General features: G+C 40.6%; 1 protein-coding gene across 1 annotated transcript; it reads right to left on the reverse strand.

The window, feature by feature from the left end:
- Positions 1-1,451: 1,451 nt before the first annotated feature.
- smad1 (SMAD family member 1) lies at positions 1,452-19,987 on the reverse strand. Its single transcript, XM_042436036.1, has 7 exons — positions 19,880-19,987; positions 10,847-11,421; positions 7,302-7,565; positions 7,083-7,199; positions 4,642-4,863; positions 4,146-4,402; positions 1,452-3,100 (listed from the first exon to the last, which is right to left on the reverse strand). Exons 2-7 carry the CDS (start codon positions 11,244-11,246, stop codon positions 2,957-2,959), a joined length of 1,404 nt encoding a protein of 467 aa, XP_042291970.1. The 5' UTR covers positions 11,247-11,421; positions 19,880-19,987; the 3' UTR covers positions 1,452-2,956.
- Between the last annotated feature and the right edge of the window lie 469 nt (positions 19,988-20,456).

The following is a 20,456-nucleotide window of genomic DNA, read 5'->3' on the forward strand; positions in this document are numbered from 1 at the left end:
AAGAATACGTACAGCCAACAAGAATACACAAAAACTGTATACACACAGACATCTTTATGTGTCTTAAAACAATAGTGAGATGCCCATATGTACATGACAAGAGGTTTTTCTCGCTGTAATCATTCCTCCTGCTAATACTGGTCATTAAAAGATCCCATCCTGTGCTTACACTGTAAGTGATGTGGGACAGAATCCACAGTCCATGTTTTTTGCAAATATTTATTTAAAAGTTTTTCTGAAGTCTATATGAGGCTTCAGCACTCTGAGTTGGTTTAATCAAGCAGATGTCCTCAAAAGTTAGTCTTTTTAGTATAAAATTCCTTCCCTTTCTTTCCCTGTTGAGCTGCAGAGGAAGGATGGTAACAGAAAGAGGGAATTTGATACTAACGACTGTAACTTTGAAAGATATCCACTTGATTTGACTAATTTGGACAGCTGAAGCTTCATATTTGTTTCAAACGAACTTTTAAATACATTTTTGCACAGAAGTAGGACTGTGGATTTTGTCCCCCATCACTTACATTGGAAACACATTAAGAGGAGAGCTGTTAATGGCCAGTGTGAACAGGAAGAAGGATATACAGCAGGAAAAACCTTATACCAGTGTTCATTTGGGCACCAGACTATTGTTTTAAGACAGAATTGAAAAATTGTGAACCCGCCCTTTAAGGAAAGAGATCCTTTGGTTCTATACTGCTTGTACTGGCAGTGTTTATCTTAAGTATATCATACACTTTCTCCATCCACCTATTGCTGTTTAGTTAAATAGAGAAACAGAACAGATAGATACTAGAACCACTTCTATGATACACAGAACATTGGGCAATGAGACAGCTTGGATAGACTGCCAGTACATCGCAGGCCTGTAACACTCGGGGTAGACGAACACTCACTGACATCTTAAGTCATAGACATCCTGAATTTCCAGTCCACCTGACGTGCCTGTCTGTGGAATTTGGGAGAAACATGCAAACTCTTGGGAGGCCGCAGTACTAACCTCCGTGCAACCATGCCACCCAAGTCATGTACAGTCAAATGAAACTCCTGCACGCATAAACACACATTTCAGTCAGTGATTTCCAAGGGAGCTTCCTGGAAGCTGGTTGTAACTGTGCCAGGCCTGTCACAATGTGTCCCATAAAACAAGGGAAAACACATTATTTCATGTATTTTCATGCCATTTACTGGAAAATGCAATTACGCTTAACATTAGTGCAGTTGGCTTTCAGATGCACTTGTAATTGTTGTGCCTCCCTAATTGAAGGTCTTCCTCTAGACACACACACACACAGACACTAAGAGTTTGGTTGATGTTTTTGAAAATCCCTGACAATGCCATGAAGCATATTTTCTTAGCATGGGTGGCCTATAATTAAACACACACACACAATGACACACTAACACGCACACACACAAACATGCCCTGACTGTTCATAAAAGAGACAGACATGTTGCAAGTAATGAAACAAATTTATTTGAATCTTCCAGTAGAGACTTGATATTCATGGAATAAAACTGCTTTTCTGGGAGTTTTACTGAGCAAAAACAGGAAAAAAAAAGGAGAAAAACAAAACAAAACAAAGAGGTGAAAGTGCAGACAAACAAAACAGAAAACAAGTTCAAAAATACAAAAAGAATGTAAAGAGTATAACAGTTTAATAGCAAGTAAGATTGCTCAAAGCATAAAAGAACTGAATGGCAATATCTGCATTTTATTAAAAAAAATCATATTGGGACATCAGTAACTGATTTCTCAGTCAACAATTAAAATTTGAATGCTCAACATCTTCCCATAACAGTCATTTAACAAGTTTTGCTCAGTCAATGTAGTAAGAGAATGAAGCACAGTCACTGAAATATTTATGTCCTCAATGTGACTCCGTACTTGACACATTTGATTTCGCTGTAGTGTATACAGTAAGGGACTAATTAAGCTGCACTTGTACTTGCCTCTGCTTGGTGTTCAGCTACCAGTCTTAAATGTGTAGCACTACACTAACCAAACTATGCTTTGCAAAACCAGACTGCACAGCACATATTCTAGTAGTGAATATATCTAAACACTAGTCTTTTTTTCTTTAAAATTCATTTGAAACACAAGTGTAAAACAAGATGAGCAACATTTAAACATTAGTCTTTTTTTGTCTGAAATGCCCTTTTAGTGCCATGCCCCACACTAAACCCCACCCTAAACTCTCATACTCCCCCTAATTTTTTCCCTCGTATTATTTTCTCATGATTTGTGATATGGGATTTCATTTTGATGTTATAGTAACTTTGCACTGCTTTAATTCATTTAGCTCTACCTTAAAAAAGAACACTTTGAGGAAACAGCATACTTATTTAAGTATCTGGAGATGATTAAAATTTTTCAGTCATACTGGTCATCCTCCAAGTCCCTGCTAACTTTGTACATATCATAAGTACATTTCATGTCAACTTCATTGCAGTCAGACAGTAGAGAGCAGCCGACTGCAATTTTGGTGACCTGGAATGTCCCATAATTATTGTAACTACACATGTATATCTGGATTTCCGAGGGAATATTTAGATGCAAACTAGTCACCATGAGTCAGAATAATAGAACAATGAAAAAGAGAAATTGTGGGAGCAAGATACTTGCATCATGATGAGTGTGATGGTCTAATTATTACAGTTGGTCACAAAGATCAAGTATCTTCCAGTTGCATCACGCTCACTTTGCTTACTCCTCTCCCAGTCTGTAAATGTGCCCAATTCAGACGTCCTTCAAGTAGAGAACAAACCAATCCATTTAACAACCCGCCCAGCCTTACGGGTCCAAGATCAGCTTGTGTTTCAGTCAAAACCTCATCAGTTACCAGAAAAAGCAGATTGGCTGAAACACAAGCCAGTCTGGGACCAGCTAGCCCCTATTCTTGCTACTTAGACCAAAATGCTGGGGTATGGACAGCCACAGGGCTGAGGACAGTGAAGCCTAGGACACAGAGGATATAGGGTTGTGGGGGGAACCCATCTGGGTTAGCACCTTATCCAACCACTGCAGGGGACCATGCAGGTGAATCTCAATCCAGCAGGGTGTGCTGGTCACATCTTGGCGGTGGTACTCTGCTCCCCAGCCCTGGAACAAATGGAAAAACATGGCTTAGTATAAGAATCGGGACACAAATGTTTTTCTTTCACCTGATTTGTTGTTTGTTGATTCTTTTATTATTTGGACTGACAAATATTAATACCAAGTTTTACTTTAGTCCATGTAAATACTTGACTCTGTATCAAGATGTTCCATGTTTAGGCTGATATAAACAACTCAGAATGTCAAACGGGTTTTAAAAGAAAGACATTTTTACAGACAGCAAAGTAGTGGTAGCTGATGTTGGGTACTAACAACAGACAAGACTCACTGTTTTTACATTTTGTCATTTGGCAAACGCTTTTATCCAAAGCGACATACAAGCAAGGCAAGACAATCAAGCATTAAAGGACAGTGACTCAAAAACAGCCGCGGTACAAAGTAGCTGACCAATTATTAGAGTAAGAAACGACTATAAGTAGACAAGTGCATAAGAAACAACAAAGTGGTGCAACAATCAACAAAGTGCTAAAGGTTGAGGGACTCAAGTGTTGAAGTGTGGTTTTTAGAGATTTTAAGGAAACATACCATTTCAAATGGAGCAGATTGGTTTAAACTTACAGTATTTTCAACCTGATTTTACATCCTCAAGCATCCAAAAGTTGTAAATTTTAATCTCAGAAAATACTGTTTGCTGCACTTTACATCGTAACACATAATCTTGTGATTAGAATAGTAAATAGAAAATGCATCCAGTAGTAAAGGGAAAAGAGGAACGTTTGAGGAAACTCAAATGAGCTGTTCATTGTATGCATCATGATAGTCAGTCTGCAGATGTTGATTAAAATTGAGATTTTGTGTTACTGATCTTTGAAATCCAATGTTCACTAGTGTTTAATAATCAAAATAATTGAATTTCTACAAGCTGAGAGCCCGAACAACAAAGAAGTTGATTTTAAGAATTAAAAATGACTCAACTGTAGAACTCAACTCATAGTCAGTTGATGCCAAGTGTACTAAGTTATATATCAATATTAGGCAGTCCAAAAAAATCAATACTGTTCTTTCCTCTCATTTAAATCTGAAAACCTACCTTAACAAAGCTCATACGGATGGTACACATCTTGGTGAGCTCATAAACAGCCTCAAAGCCGTGGTTAACAGACTGGGCCAGCAGTTCAGCAAACTCCTGGTTGTTGAAAATCTTCAGGCTGCAGCCGCTGGGAATCTTACACACAGTTGTGGGATGGAAGCCGTGGTGGTAGTTACAGTTACGACTCTGGACGAAGATACTGCTATCACTCAGACATTCTGCGTACACCTCACCACCAACGTAATACAAATGGACACCTAAGAAGAAGCAGCAGAGGATAAAGCGTTGGTTACTTTCAATGACAAAAGCAAAGGCCCCCAAAAAATTAGTGTGGTCAATCTAAAATCAATACACTAAAATGTTTACTCAATTTGTTGTTATTGTTTTGTTCTACTCTAGATCCCAATCCCAACATCTATTGACAACATTAATTGATTTAGTCTTGTCTGTTGACAGTCAGTGCACTGCAGTCATTGACAGGCTTTGCATACTGCACCTTTGCCGATGTGCCGCCGGGTGTTCTCAATGGTGGAGTTGCGGTTCACGTTGGAGAGCAGGCCGAGGCAGAATCGGTTGCGGTTATTGGAGGGATCTGTGAAACCGTCAACGAGCACGCTGGTGGAGGAAGCCTGGAACGCCTCTCCGACACGATTGTTGAGCTCGTAGTAAACAATAGAGCACCAGTGCTTGGGTTCCTCATAGGCCACAGGCTGCACATCTGCACAGGAAACACATTAACAGGTCACAGGAGTGAGCTGAGCACAATGTACATGCACAGACAGACACAGACACATTTAATGCACATTTAAGACTCCTCTGTGCTGACTCCTGTGCAGACAAGCTGCCAGGAGCCAATGATGCCAGTAGAGGCACAGCTATAAATCTTACTCATCCGGACAGTTATTTCTTCCAAATTGTCCCATGTAGCCCATAATAGAGATCTGAATAAACATATAAGACCCACTGGCAAAATTTGTGTAGATTTATGCTGACCAAAATCGGTGCAGATGCATCCCAAAGCATGCAGACTGTCTGTGGTCTGTGTGCCAACCTTTATTGAGCAGTCAAACAGTCAATAGAAGGTGCCTGGCCATGCCCTGTGTGCCTGGTATCTCGGATGAGGCAGTGCCAGCTGGCCTCACCCTCTCTGAGAGAGGAATAAATCGTGTTTATCTAAGCGCATACTTCTCCTGAACTTCCTCTGTAGCGTGGCACTGGCTAGCAGGTGTGTTTTGTCTGTCCCCTTCCCAGAGCTGGCCTACAATAGAAACCAGCTCCTCTGTACAGGATGCAGCTTGTGGAAAAGAAATTAAAAACTCCCCAAACTCCCACTTCCAGCAAACATTTCAACAGCTCTTCCCGCAAATGCTGTCACCATGTGTGGGCACAATTTTTGGTCCTTGAGTGTATGATGATACAGAAGTACAAATATTTTGTGTGTAAGGGGTGGAAAACAAACTTTCTGGCAGCTGTTATTCCAATGTGAAGTGAGAATAATTACACTGCAAACATCTGCATGGTGTGTACCCTACAGCAGCCTCTTACTATTTTTCCTGAAAATTTAACCATTGAAGGAACATTTTGGTTTATTACAACTTGGGTCTTATTTCTGTTGTTTAGGTCATTGTTTCTATCTGTTATAACTTCATGCTCACCAAAATAACTGCTACAATGATATATAACCCTAACCTAAAGTGAAAAAAATACAAGCAAGCAATGGGACAGGTTGTAAACAAGCCAACAGTTTAACCAGAATATCTGAATCAGACGTTCCCACTCAGTGGATCTCGACCCCAACAAAGGGTCACAAGATGATGTACCAGAGTATAAATTGAGGAAAAACACAATTTTTCTACACAAAGTTGTTGGTTTTCACAGTATTTTCTTATGAAATACTATAATACTAATAGTTTACATTTTAAGGCCTCTAAAATTCTGAGGAGGGAAAATCACTCTTTGACTGCACTGCTCGCAACTCACAGACATGCACATTGTGATGAAGAGTCCAAAGTAAACATTGCTTTGTTATTAAGAGGTCACAAGCAACAATGCTTAGAACCACTTATCTAAATTACTTTATCTAGAGATAAAACTTTAAAGTGAGCACACTTGAAACAATCCCTCACTGCACATGAAAACTGTGCATAGGTCTGTAAACTGTGATGGATGCTTACAAAGGACAGTTAAATTTACCATTTGTGTTTCTTTTCTCTTGGAAATATGTTTGGCTAATTTGGGCTTTTGTTTGAAACCTTACTCAACCAGACTTTTAGTGATGCTGTTCCAAGTTCTCAGAAAATAACTTGGTGACTGCATTCTTATTATTACTGATAGAATATATGGCTAACACTACAAGAATTACGGAATTTCCCTTTAAATCGGATGGCCCTTGAATCCAGTACATGTCCATTTTAGGGTCTATTACGAATTCATGAATGCAGGGTTCAGATGTGTCTGTCTAGTACAATAAAAGCAAAACCACAGAGTCGAGATAGCAGCAATTATTGCACCACATTTCAGATCTGAAAGTTGGAGGTAATTAGTGAATCTTATCGTTAACGAGTTTCAAGTCATTACCACCAGCAGAGATGACATAAGCCCTGGCTTTTATAGGCCTCATAAAACTGTTCTGAGGCCTGGCTTAATTTGCTGAGGCTTTGAGCTTCCCCTGCGCTCACACCCACAGAGCCTCACTGTAAACTAGCACACTGTTCAGGTTTTATCTGTCAGGACATGGTATACAAACGCAACTGAGGTTTTTATTTTCATGAGTTTGGAGTTTGACCACAGGAGAGAATAAAACTTTAAAAACAACAAGGTTTCCCAGAAATTTGCACCTGCAGATCAAGGAGAGCAGGTGCAGACAGCTTTATGTGGATGATATCACTGTGAACACAAGGACATTTGTGTATTTGAGATAGTTACTGCCATGGTTACCTGCCCGGTTGTTACTCTCTAAGGGCAAGGGTGGTGCCATGAGGTTGGTGTCCATTGGCTGGGGGCAATCTTGAGTCATCTGCTCCTCTGGGGGCATGTAGGCAGGAGGGGGAGTCTCTGCATCAGGGAGGAGGCAGAACAAAGAGCAGAGAAATTAATTGTTGTAGTTCAGTATGGAGGGAGAGGAGGGAAGTGGAAGATAATAACTACAGATCTTACCTGGCATCTGGAATGGACTGCTGGGCTCGGAGCTGGATGGTGAATGAGGGAAGGTGACGTTGCTGCCGCTTCCCGGCGAGTTTGGGTAGCTGTTTCCCGGCGAATTGGGGAAAGGCATTGTGTTGGCCTGAGGAAAGGATTCTGGGAAGGTGGCATTCTGTGGCATGTGCGGCTCATTCTGTTGTAGAGGATTGCGGAAGCGAGGCAACATCGTATGCTTGGCATTAAACTCACTGTTCCTTGGTACCAACACAGGGGGCAGCACTGAGGACAAAGACAGACAAAAATGGTTAAAACAGAAAGCGCTTCAATGCCTCAGAAACTCTCCAACCAATCCTTTTAGTCAAATAAAACTGTACTTCACGAATAATTTCATGCTTTTTTCAGTTTCATATTCTTGTAACAGTTAGTAAAGGAAAAAGTATCAGGCTTTTAAAAATCATATCATATTGTTTGACCCCATAGATGATATTGACTGTGTTGACTTTATCTTTGAATCTCTAGAGGTCAGCCTGAATGCAGGTAATACTGCTAACTCCAAAATTCTGAAAACACAATTATACAATTATTTTCATTATTGATTGATCTGTATTTATGTTTTAACTAATCAAATAACCCTTTAGTCTATATAATGTCAGAAAATAATGAAGAATGCCCATCATAATTTGCCAGGGTCCAAGGTGACAACCTCTGATTGCTTTTCTTTGGTCTATCCAACAATACAAAATTGACAGATATTCGATTTGATTTTTTGTTTCATGACTTGCACTAATGTGCCGTGTATTAATGCAGCACTATCATTGTTAGGGGTGTAACGGTTCATCCCGAACCGTTCGGTACAGGATGTTTGGTTTGGTACGCGACTTTCCTCGCTTCGGTATGCTCCTTGATTCAAACAATTACAGTCAAAATAGTTTAATAATCCACTCACTCTGACATGCGCAACAATATAAATTCTAGTGCTTGAGTTCCACCCGGAACGTTTTGGCAGTGCACCACTTCGCTGTAGCTTGCGGGTAGCATGCACATGGATTTATGCCCGCCAACTTAGCCAAGTTACCCTGGTTACCCACGCTCATGTAGTGTCGCTGTCACCATTATTATTAAAATATGTGCCGTTATCACTGTATATTGTGTCTCCCCCGTGAGAGGGGGGGAGTGGGGCGTGGATGTGTGAGGCAAGAGGGCAGGAGTTGCTCAGTGACATCCACTGGCCAGAGAAGAATGATGATGATAATAATAATAATAATAATAATAATAACAATAATAATAATGATAGTGAGAGAAAGACAAACAGTGCTGTCTGTGTTTAACTTGGTTTATTTTCACATGAAGACAGTTTTAGAAGACGGAGAGATTTCCTCCAGCAGGGCAGTGCTGCTGTTGGCTGCTGAAACTAAAACTGTCTCAATCAGCATATATTTGAAAACGGGCGTGGACGGGCTGCACTGTTTCACAGACTCACACTGGGTGGGGGCTGGGGGAGGTGACTGTTAACTTTCTACTGTTCATATAATTTTCATGATGTAGAGAATAAGTTTCATGAACTCCCAAATGGTCCATTCTATGTCAGCATTGGCCCCGCCTTTTCAAGGCTGATTTTAAATAGTAGATGACAGGTTGAACCATTTTCAACCAATGAAACGCCGATTTTTATAAATTTGGTGTCAATGTCAATATTAACACCAGCATTAATGTGTTTCATCAAAGCACAGACAAGTGTACAGCTCAAAAAACATGTTTAAATGTGCAGTATTTAAGTTAATTACTGATGGGTTTTATTGTATTTTGTTTCTTACATATTTCCTTGACTGTCTTTTTCTCATTATTTCAGGGGTTATGTAACTTAGCTGATGTAACACCACAATTTTCCAATTGGGTTTTAATGAAGAAATTTACATATTCATCTTTGTTTATAAAACAAATCTTTTCACCACTAGACAATCACAATTACACACACGCATGCAAACATAAAGACACAAACTCAATAAGTACTGAGTTCTTTAATTGTAGTATAATACAGAAATCTCTTTCTGGCACTCTCCATCATTCTACGTTCAGGGCGCAGATGTCCCTGCATTTTCCAAATGTCAGCTTCCAGCCTGTTGGTCTTAGCCAGCAGTATTTGGCCCAGACTCTCAGATTTTGAGGCGAGCCAATCTTGAGGAATTCATCACTTGGGGTAAATATCCTGGCTGATGTGAGGGCTATTCAGGTGCAGTACATACAAACCACAGAGATACGCTCCACTTGTGTCTATAAATACCTGCCCAGATAAATAAAGCTTGTGCTGAAATTTTAGATGGGGCCCGCGCCGCTGTCAGTGTTCCTGCAGGTAGCCCATGTGTGCTGCAGCAGGCCAATGCATCAATGTAGCAGTTTATTTCAAAGGTTATATGTAGAGCAGGCGGACAGCTGTGGTGTTTGGTAGAATAGTCAAGGGAGATTGACAGGATGTGTGGTTTGTGTGTGTGTGTGTGTGTGGGGTTAGAGGAGAAGTGCAGGGGGGTAGCATGGATAGACAGGTGCTCTGGGGTTGAATCACCTCAGCCTTCAGTCTTCCACCCGCTGCTAAAACAAAAAGTGTGCAAGGCAGGCAACAACTCTTTCCTCCCATTGTGTGTGGGTGACTGGCTTCCTGTTCCAGAGAAACTGTGCGTGTGGTCATGGGTTTGTGTGTCTGTGTGTGTGTATCCTCGTTTTCGTAACGTGCGTGCAAATGTGAGAGTGTGTGTGTGTCTGAGTGTGGTAAATGTGTGCATAAATGTTAAAAAAAAATCCAGCAGTACAGAGCATGCCCAAAACAAAGCCCTCATTCTCCCCGGATGGAATTTCCTGCTCACACACACACACACACTTAGCCCTTTACTCTAGCACCCGGCACACAGCTGTTTCTATCTTGTCAGCTGACCCTCATTTTCTGTTTAGTAAGAGGCCAAATAGTGTTTGATTTGTCTTGCATCTACACTACGGGAAGCAGTACGCTAAAATCTCTTGACCCTGGATTTAACATCCTCTCCTGGTAAGGTCAAATTTCTCAAATAAATCTCGTGAATGAAATGTATGTGGTGGTGTTGCTTTTCGTTTTAAACAGACAGACAACAGCAAGATAAGAGATGGAGGAGTAGAGTAACTGACCGTGTGCAGAAGAAATTACCAGAAAGGAAAAGACAGGGATTTCAGGGAAGGACTAATAGTCTTTTTTTAGCAGAAAGTCATTGAAATATAAGTTTCAGTTCAGTTTTTTTTGGCATGTTTTAAAAGGGAAAATATGCCTGCTGGAATCGAACTAGGTACGATCACCGTACATGGTATGTTTCTTAACCACTAAGCCACCAATTCAGAGATTCCGTCTGCAGAATTTAATTTTACACCGTTTCAGCATCTGTGTCATAATTCCTAGGGCTGCACCAATCCAACTTTTTCTTTTCCGATACTGATTCTGATACCTCAACTTGGGGTATCAACAGTTACTATTATTAGAGAATACGATCCGGCGCGTCGGATTGGTGCACCGTTAATTATATCAGGAACATATCACTCACCTGGACTGTCCACACGTTTGTAGTGGTAGGGGTTGATACACACATCCTTCTGTTTGGAGCCAAACGGGTACTCGCAGCACTCCAGGGCCTTCAGCTCATGGTGGGACTGCAGGTCAGGCCAGCGCCACACCCGACAATAAATGACATGCGGCAGACCTTTCCTGTGGGACACCTGCAGCCGTCCGTCCAGAGAGCGGGGGATTGTCACACAGTTACTGGGCTGACCTGGGCAGCTGAGAGCCCTCTCCAGTTCCTCCATGGCTCCCTTCTTCTTTTTCAGTTTCTTAACCAGAGCATCCACTGCCTTTTCCGCCCATTTCTCTTCCTCGTCTCCCTGCTTCCAGCCCAGCAGCCGTTTCACCGCTGGGCTGGTGAAGGAGAAGAGTGAGGTGACGTTCATGATGGACAAGCCGCCCTCCTCCCCTCTCCTTTCAGTTCAAAAGAAGTTAGAGCAGCAGGTGGAGGACAGTCCAGTTTTAAGAGGACAAAGGGTGAAATATTATTTGAATGTTTGTTTGTCTTTTTAGGAGTTTCAGTTATTCCTCAGCTTCCAGCACGTCAGATCAGGTCTTTTGCTAGAAGAAAAGAAGAAGTAGATTAGCTTCTAACAGTAAAAATGTCTTCCATCAGAGATTTCAAACAAACTTCTGCACATCAGTCTGGCTCGCTGCTGAGTACATTAACTTATTCCTAACCTCCTTTGCTTTATGAGCAGCGATGTCTCACCCGGTGTGACGATTCGGGGGGCTAATGATGTCACCGTCATAACTGTCATGGCTATGTCTGCTATGGCTTCTAAGAAACTGGCAGAGGAGTCATAACGGACGCCCACCTGTGAATGTCAGCCCAAACCACACATTCTCCAGATAGCTTCCTGTCCGTATGGCTTGTCAAATTACCACCACTTACTAATGTCATTTACAGCAAAGGACTTCATATACAGCATGCAGCCTACACAGTCTATAGGGAAAACTGTTGAGGAATTTGGCGTACATGTTAAACACCTGATTCACTTTGCAGACATTTTAACAGCTCTATTGCAGCTCTATCAATCCATCAGCTACTTCTTAATATTATATTTATCATTGATTAATGTGACAATTGCTTATATACCTTAAGAGACAAAGCACTTCACTATTTGCCTCTCATTTATCCACTGACACACATACTCACACACCAATGGCAGCAGAGTTGTCATGTAAGGCGCTGGCCTGACCATTGTGAGCAATTTGGGGTTCAGCATCTTGCCCAAGGACACTTTGACAAATGGACAGGGGGGAGCTGGGGATCAAACCACCAGCCCTGCAATCAATGGACACCCGCTCCACTATCTAAGCCACAACAATTGATATTGCAATATTGAGTTACATATACCATGATATTTTATCCATATCACCAACTCCTTATTTTAACCGAGTCAACTACAGAACGAAAAGAGGAAGAGATTTTAAAATTCTCCTCGTTGTTCTCTTACATGTGTTGGAAGCAGTTAAAGCAGAAAAAGAGTTTTTCTGACAGCTCTGAATACACGTGAGATTTGAAAAGCCCGTCTTTCAGTTTTCAGAAGAAGGAGACTTTTAATGAGTGGCCTGCTGAGGCAAATGTTCTACAAAGCTTCAACACTACTAACCAACAAACACTGGTTTGGGGCAGGAATCTGGCAACATTCGGGACAATAAAAAGGAAGTGCGTGTGTGGACCCCAGGATAAATGTGCCCATTCACTCGGGTCCCACAGGAGCAATTCATAGCCAGGAGGTGCACACATTCTAGCTTTTAAAAGGGAAAACAACAGGGCATTGAGCTCTCCTAGTTCTATCTTCTTTTCAAGTTTTCCTGAATGCAATTAGGGAGATAAAAACGTAGTTATGGTTGAGCTTTGGCAGCGCATAAATGTGCAGATGCAAGGCCAGAATCAAATAAACGGCATGTCAGAAATCCACCACCTTTTCATCCCTACTGACTCACAGATGAGGATGCATCACTCTCTGACAGTAAAGCCTGCAGTATATTGGATTTCCTACGAGCAAGAACAAATACATCATTAAGACTGCTCAGGAGTTATTCTTGGCCCTTCAGATTAAGGGATGAATAGCGATTTCTATCTTTGTCGGCTACTGCATGTGTAGGCTACATCATACTGACAAACAGGCAGGGAAGTTTGATGAGAACAGGTGCTGTTTACAACGTGTGTGTGTGTGCGTGTGTTGTGGAGGCCCTGGTCACTTACTATTGCCAACAACACTGACAGGAAAGCGGCAACTTGCACCTATACTTAGCTTGGCCCCTGAATCACATTGGCTCATCTAAAAAGTGACGTTGAACTTCTAACACAAGAGAGAGGGGACATACGGGCAAACTAGGGTGTGTCTATGTGAGTGTGTTTGTGTGTGTAAGATCAAAGGCAAACATGTCTCAAGACCTCACTACGATATCACACCCTGCTAGCACATTAAGAGTCCTATTCTCCGCCATCAGAGAGACAGGAAACACGCTGTGTAGTTATGTCTTCATATCTGTCATCACTAGCACAGCAGCAACATCACTTCCTTTTGCTGAGACCTGCAGGTTTTTCCACAGGTGCAGGGTGGGAAAGGAAAAAAGGGAGTTTCCTAAACTTCCCACCCCTGACTTTTATCTTCCTTTCTTGTTCTCTCTACACCATGAACACTCCTTTCTTTGCAGCGAAACTGTTAAGAGTGAAGGAGCATGGGTCAAAAATGTCATGGATGAAGAATCTGTTCTACCCTGTTTAGCCATATTTCTGTGATGTTGCCTCTAAATTCATGTACAAAGTATCAGGGCTGGGTTTTATTTAAAAATGTTCAATATTAGTGCAGATATGGTAGCTGAGTTTTGGTACAGATACCAAGAAGCCTCCAAATGTTTTCACTGTTAAATATCATTAAAAACCTTAGAAACCAGTCATACAAGACCTAAATTCAATAGCATACATTTGCAAAGTTTTATTCAAACCAGGAACTATATCATCACAGAGTAAAAGTAAACCAGATTATGGCTTCAACTAACGATTTTTTTTCATTTTCAATTAATCTGGTGATTATTTTCTCAATTCATTCACTCATAGTTTGATCTATACAACAAAGATACAAAGAAACAACATCACACAATAATGAAAAATGGCCATCAAGAGCCCAAAGGGACATATTCAAATTGCTTGAATTGTCCAACCAACAGTCCAAATATATTTTGTTTACTAAAACGAGAAAAAGCAGCAAATCCTCACATTTGAGAAGCTGGGACATGGACATTTTTGTCATTTTTGCTTGAAAAATGACAGTTTATCAATTATTTTACATTTACATTTTGTGATTTGGCAGACACTTTCATCCAAAACGACTTACAAGCGAGGCAAGAGAATCGAGTGTTAGAGAACAGTAACTCAGAAAGAGTTGAGGTACAAATGTATAAAAATGATCAACAGATGCAGATTAATTTTGTGTAGATTGGCTATTTGATATAATAATAACTTCAGCTTTAAACAACATTACATATCTGACCTGAAATTAAATGTCAGCTTTTGAAATGTGACAGCTACGCAAACATTTCAGTCTGTGCCAAGACAATTGCTGGATCATTGGATTGTTGACTCAAACTTCATATACAAAGTATTCTTTTTATTGTTGTTATTTGGACATCTGCAAAAGCTGATGTATCGCTCTACATTATGACCTTGTCTGTGTCTGATGTAAAACGGACTCAGCACATCTTCACAGAGAGCATAATATGTGCTTAAGAGCTGAGCACGGAAAATAACAATACAGCATAAAGTTCAAAAGGCAAAAACAGCAATAACATCTTGGTAGCAGGGTCACCACCCAGACATGCAGGGGAGTCTTTTTGATCCACATCCAGCCACAGAGCTGCTTTGATGGCCTCTCAGTGACAGCCAGCACTATCAGCACAAGTTCAGGACTAGCTGCAGAAAGACAACCTTTAATCCATTTCAGATGGAAGATTCCAGAAAGTACTGCGCTGTAACATCTGGAGCAAGCTTCACAATCCTCTGCTGTCATTCTGCTGCAGTTGGAGACCATATCTCTCAGACATTTCCAAGTCTTACAGTTAGTAATATCTGTCTGCTGGCCTGACTGCATGCTTAAAGGGCCTGATATGGCTTTGTGTTGGTTCTTTGGACAATGCTAGTTTAGTGTTGTCTGGGACGCAGTCAAAATATAAAGACACCATTGTGCCTCCCTCTTCCTATACCTATGTATAGACCAGGACGTTTGCCATAATGTTTTCTGCTACAACTTTCCAAAAGATTATCTGAAATATTTTAGAGCTATCACATCAAAACCTATTCTGAAAACAATATATTTATCTCAGATCTGATCAAATTAGGGCAGAAACTGAACTCTATTTAATTAATGATTCATCTATCAACTATTTTCGCATCCACAAAATGCCAGAAAGTACTGAAAAATGTCAATCACAATTTCCTGAGGCCCAAAACGATGTCTTCAAATTACTTGTTTTGTTGAAGCAGTAGTCCAAAACCTAAAGATGTTCCATTTACAGTGATATAAAACAGACTTTAAATGACTTCAACAATCAATGGATTATCACATCTTTTGTTGTTTAACAAACATAAACAAGTTTTTCAACAAAACCTGTTTGTCATTTAAGATAAGAAGACACACTTTTAAAATGTTATAGGGCTACAACTGAGGATCATTTTCATTCGATTAATCTGCAGATTATTTTCTTGATTAATCACTTCATTGTTTTTGTCTATAAAATGTCGGAATAATCACAATTGAGAGGCTAAAAACACAGAATATTGGGCATTTTTGCTTGATAAACAATGAATCCATTACGGACTAATTAAAACCACAAAATGAAAACCATTTATTCAAAATTCTGGCCCATCATTGTTCGTTTGAAAGATATTGGAAAACACTCCCAACAAGCTTGTAGCACTTTTCCATTAGACAAAAGGATTGTGTCTCCACTGGTCACTAATTGATTCCTACTGACAATTTCTTCACTGATTAGAAGACACTGTGAGTTCAATTATCTATATGTAGACATCAACCGCTGAGCCTCATCACCCATGTCTCACACAGTCAATGAAGAGTCACATAGATGCCTGCAGTGGCCTCGGCCGCTGCTCTCCTCCCTATAAAAACTGAAACACACACCATCATTTACACAACAGCCCCATAAAAACCACTCTGACATTCCCTACAGCCGAGTCCGAGCAATGCTCTCTCGCTATTGTGTTAGCGGTAGCTTGTTATGCCCATCAGTTAGCCCACCGGACAGAGACTGAGGCTAATGGGAGCACAGAGTGGGATCATGCGACACTGACAGGCGGAGGGTTTGAACCACCTGGTGCGAGCTGTTAGCCACTACACTAGCCCCATGGATCATTTTGCACCGCTCCAGTGTCTGTTAATCAATTTAGGCCTGGGCTGTGTAGGATGAGGAGGCAGTAATGATGCTCTCTGGACCCTCCCTGGGGACAGGGCATTATAAAGAAGCTACATTATTTATCAGCAGGGTCCTGGATGGGGCCTCCATTAGCCCCCGCTCAATGGAGTCACTGGCTATAAACAGAGGAGTGCAGGAAGAGAGAGAGTGATAGATAAAGAGGAAAAGGGATGGAGAGAGGGAAATGATGCCGAGAGAAAAAGAGAGGAGGAAAGTGAGAGTGACGGCAAAGCCAGAGATCTAAGACAGAGTGGGTGTTTTTGAGAAAGAAACGGAGAACGCTCATGCTGTGTATCTTGTCTCTTCACAGAGCACTTCTCGAATTAAGTGCCTTCAAGGGTCTTAACTGAGTAAATAGTGGCACTATGAGTATGCAATATATGCTTTTACACAAATACAAATCATAGCACTGCAGCTTTGAGACTTGTTGTCTCAAAGCACCCTCAGAGTGGCATCTGTAGCAATATGATTTGAGGCAAACGATTGATGCTTGTTTCATCCAAACCTACGGAGGCTCAGAGAGGTCAAATCACTGCAAAAATCAGAAAACAGAGGCAAATGAAGAACACATTTTGTTAGCTCATTTTCGAACATTATTGGCAAATGGTCAACTTTTTAAAATGATTTTCAATGTCCCCCTCTGTACAACTTGTAGCATTTCAGTATTTGATTGTGTTTTCTGTATTTGCAGTGTGTTTTTTTAGGATACGATATTTTGTCAACCTGGTGAATGAGTTTCTTAATTTACTTGTGTCTTATTTATTTGCTACGTTTTGGTTCTTTTTTCTAAAGTATGCATGAGTAGTGAAGATATTTCTTCATTTGCTTATGTTTTGCCTATTTGTTTATAATTTCTCATGTTGCAATGTGCTGAAATCTCTTGGCAGGTGTACAAACAAGTGGGCGTTAGGACTGGTCATTGTTTGAATTTTTTTTTAATTAAACAAAATAGGCCTCAAATGTTGTCTAATCACAAGCACTTTGCCTGAATTAAAAAGGCTAAAATTAGTCAATTAGTCAAGAACTATACGATATATAGAACACGTAAACATGACAATAAATCACACCAGACAGCCAACACCAGCTTTCAGTAACTGACAGTTTTTTGTACTCTGTCCTACATACAAGAGAAGAGCCAAATTTTGATGAGAATCCCTTAAATTTGTATTAATTAATTAACAGCATTTTGACCAATGTACTTTATGTTCTAAATGAGGCGTTTTACAGTTTAAAAAATGAAGTTGTCAGTGCTCTCTGGTGGACAAACTTGTATTAGCGACACTGGTTCTAAACTATCTCAAACATACATATGTTTGGATTTTCTGTACTGCATTTCTTGTTAACAGTGATAGTATATATACAATAAGCTTATATTGACCAATAATATCAGCCAGGAATATGTATCCACTGGACTCTACTTAGGACACGTTTCAGGCAGTAAAGCCAGAAAAGTGCTTAGCTAAATACCCAGCCCTAGTGGCAAGCAAATGTCAATATACAACAGTCTAAGAGCAATGCTTGAAATAACTACACTCTCAGACATGAGGGGCTGCCCTTAGTGACTAGACATGGCATTGACCTGAGAGGCTCCTTAAACTCATCAGGGTCAGTTTTCCTCACAAACACACACGCACACTCACAGCTCTGACCTGGAAAAGATGACACTTGCATACAAGTGAGTGTAATCCAGCCATCACACTACTCCCGAGCACGACACAGAAAACACCAGAAAAACCTCCTGCCACCAAATTGTGGTGAGCATTGTCCTACACTTTAGGGCACAAGCGATGACTTTAAAGGGCTGAACTGGGATCAGATTCTTTGTGTCCCAGACACACCAGTCCACACATGACTGCAGACATAACTAGCAAACACATGGGGGTTCAAGCAGCTATCTCAACCATGCTTGGCACTCAGTGTTGGGTTAGTGTTGTGTTAGGGTGGACACTTCACCCCGACACATGGCAGGGTATGTTGTCCAGGCCGTACAGACACACGGGAGGGTTTTGACGTTGCTCACTACTGTTGTGACTGACTCTCTGGATACAGGAATGCAGCTAACCTATATTTACACCTTGTAGTTTAGCAGTTTTTTGCCTTTGCCATGATCATAGATAGATAGATAGATAGATAGTAATAACACTGTAATGTTTGATATGTTAGGTATGTGGAGGCAAATACATGTAAATGCAGTGTTTTGTAAGTATAAAGAAGGGTATGAACCTGATAAAAGCATCTGGCATATCTGCATTACAATTTATTAAAGAGGCTTCACCCTGAAGCAAAACTAACCCAGCCATTTCAATCCTGCAAAAACCATTTGTTTAATTTCCAAACAGAATTTAAAGCTGCACACCCCGAGAAAGCAAGATGATAAAACAATTGAGGTAAATCATGGACAAGGACAAATTCCTGTCCTTTGGGTAATCTGATATGTCATCTTCAATAATGTCAGGAGATCTAGCCTTAGCTGCTGTAGGTCTCACTCTCTCCCTCTCTCTTTCTCTTTCTTTCTCCCTGTCTCACATACTCAAACACACACAAATTCATAAACACATTGATATAACTAAAACCACACACAGCACACATGTGGAGCACACCGGTGTAGCTGAAATAGCTGCATTTAAGTCTGCATCAGCCAGAAGACTATAAGATAATGAAAAGCTAAAAATGTCATTTTGGTAAAAGGATGGCATGTGAGGATTTGTAACCAGCGTGCTGTACTACACTGCATACATTATCCACTGATCTAGTGACATAAAAATATGATCTGAAAGAGCTGAAGAGCTGAAATAACTAGTCAGTTCATCAATTAGTGGATGCACGGGAAACTAATCTGCAAATTTTGGTAATGATTAATCATTTAAGTCATTTTTGAGCATGAAGTCCTAGCATTACCTTATCCCAGCTTCTTAAATATGAAGATTTGCAGCTCACATGTGATAGTAAACTGGACATCTTTTTCACAATTTCCTGACATTTTAAAGACAAAACAATGGATCAGTTATGAAGAAAAGGGGTATTACCCCAAAATACCACTTATTAATCTACATCTTGTAGCCTAATAAGCCAAAAAGGCCTATACCATGTGTTGAATTACAGCAGGATAACCTTTATTTCCTGCTGAAAAGTCACTATAAAGTTTATACTTACAAGTGCTTATACTGATAGCTGCTATTGAGTGATTTAACCCAAATTAGTGGTGTTTTTTAACGCGTAAATGCAGCACTTAAACAATGTTACTATGGAAACTGGCAGTTTTTCTGTAATACACAGTAAGATAGCCTACATTATTGCACATTACTATAGTTATTTTTTAAAAACACCCCAAATATTCAATTTAAAAGAGAACTTGTGTCTAAAATGTGGCTGAATTTGCAATTTCAGTCTGATACTGTGAGTAAAAGAGGAAAAAAAAAAGTTTGAAACTGCCAACTGACACTGTTGAGTTGAGAACCGTTGGGGTCTACTTCTCTGCAAACGGAGCTCGTGCACACTACAAAGAGTGAATTTACAGATAAATAAACTTTCCATTTAGCGTTTTGAAAGGGTTGAAAACCTGAAAAGTTTACAGTACCTTTTTTTCTTTCACTGCAGCTCTCTCTTTCTGTGTCTCCTCCTGCGTGTGCTCTCCCTGCCTGTCTTGGGTCTGCTCGGCCTGGCGTCAGTGAGTCGCGGGGCCGTCTCACCCTCCGCTGAGCGCCAGTATCACGCCGCGGGATGCAGCCCCCGACAATAACAAGACCTACTTTTTACACATCTAACATCTTCAGTCACTGTGTGGAAATTGATTATGTAACTGTAAAACAATGCGGTTTTCTCGCTAAAATAGAAGAGGTCCTCACCAGCTGAGAGTTTCTTTTCAGATGTCAGAGTTTGTTGCCTGTTGAAGGGGGTGAAATGTTGTCTGGTTGATGCATTTTAGAGAGAAAGAATGCAGAGAGGGGAATCTTTCTCAACATGAGGCTCCCAGAACATACCAGCAAAATGTGGGACAGGTTTTAGAGGTTGCGTTTTTCTGTATTATTGCACAATGAAGTAATCTCAAGAACTTTTTTGATCAAATGTTTCACCCTGGTAATCTCTCAGTATCATCAAAAAAAATCTTAAATGGGGGCTGCTAAGAGGAGACCTTGATTACTGGACTTTCCTTT

Source organism: Thunnus maccoyii, chromosome 2 (genome assembly GCF_910596095.1).
Source record: "Thunnus maccoyii chromosome 2, fThuMac1.1, whole genome shotgun sequence".
In the NCBI taxonomy this organism is placed as follows: Eukaryota; Metazoa; Chordata; class Actinopteri; order Scombriformes; family Scombridae; genus Thunnus; species Thunnus maccoyii.

What these genes read in the sequence shown, in the direction of transcription:
- smad1 (XM_042436036.1), bottom strand. Translation starts at nt 11,246, where the DNA reads ATGAACGTCACCTCACTCTTCTCCTTCACCAGCCCAGCGGTGAAACGG. An exon ending in CAAACGTGTGGACAGTCCAG is followed by an intron (nt 7,566 to 10,846) that starts GTGAGTGATATG and finishes CTTTGTCCTCAG; the next exon opens with TGCTGCCCCCTGTGTTGGTA. An exon ending in TCCGTATGAGCTTTGTTAAG is followed by an intron (nt 3,101 to 4,145) that starts GTAGGTTTTCAG and finishes CATTTGTTCCAG; the next exon opens with GGCTGGGGAGCAGAGTACCA.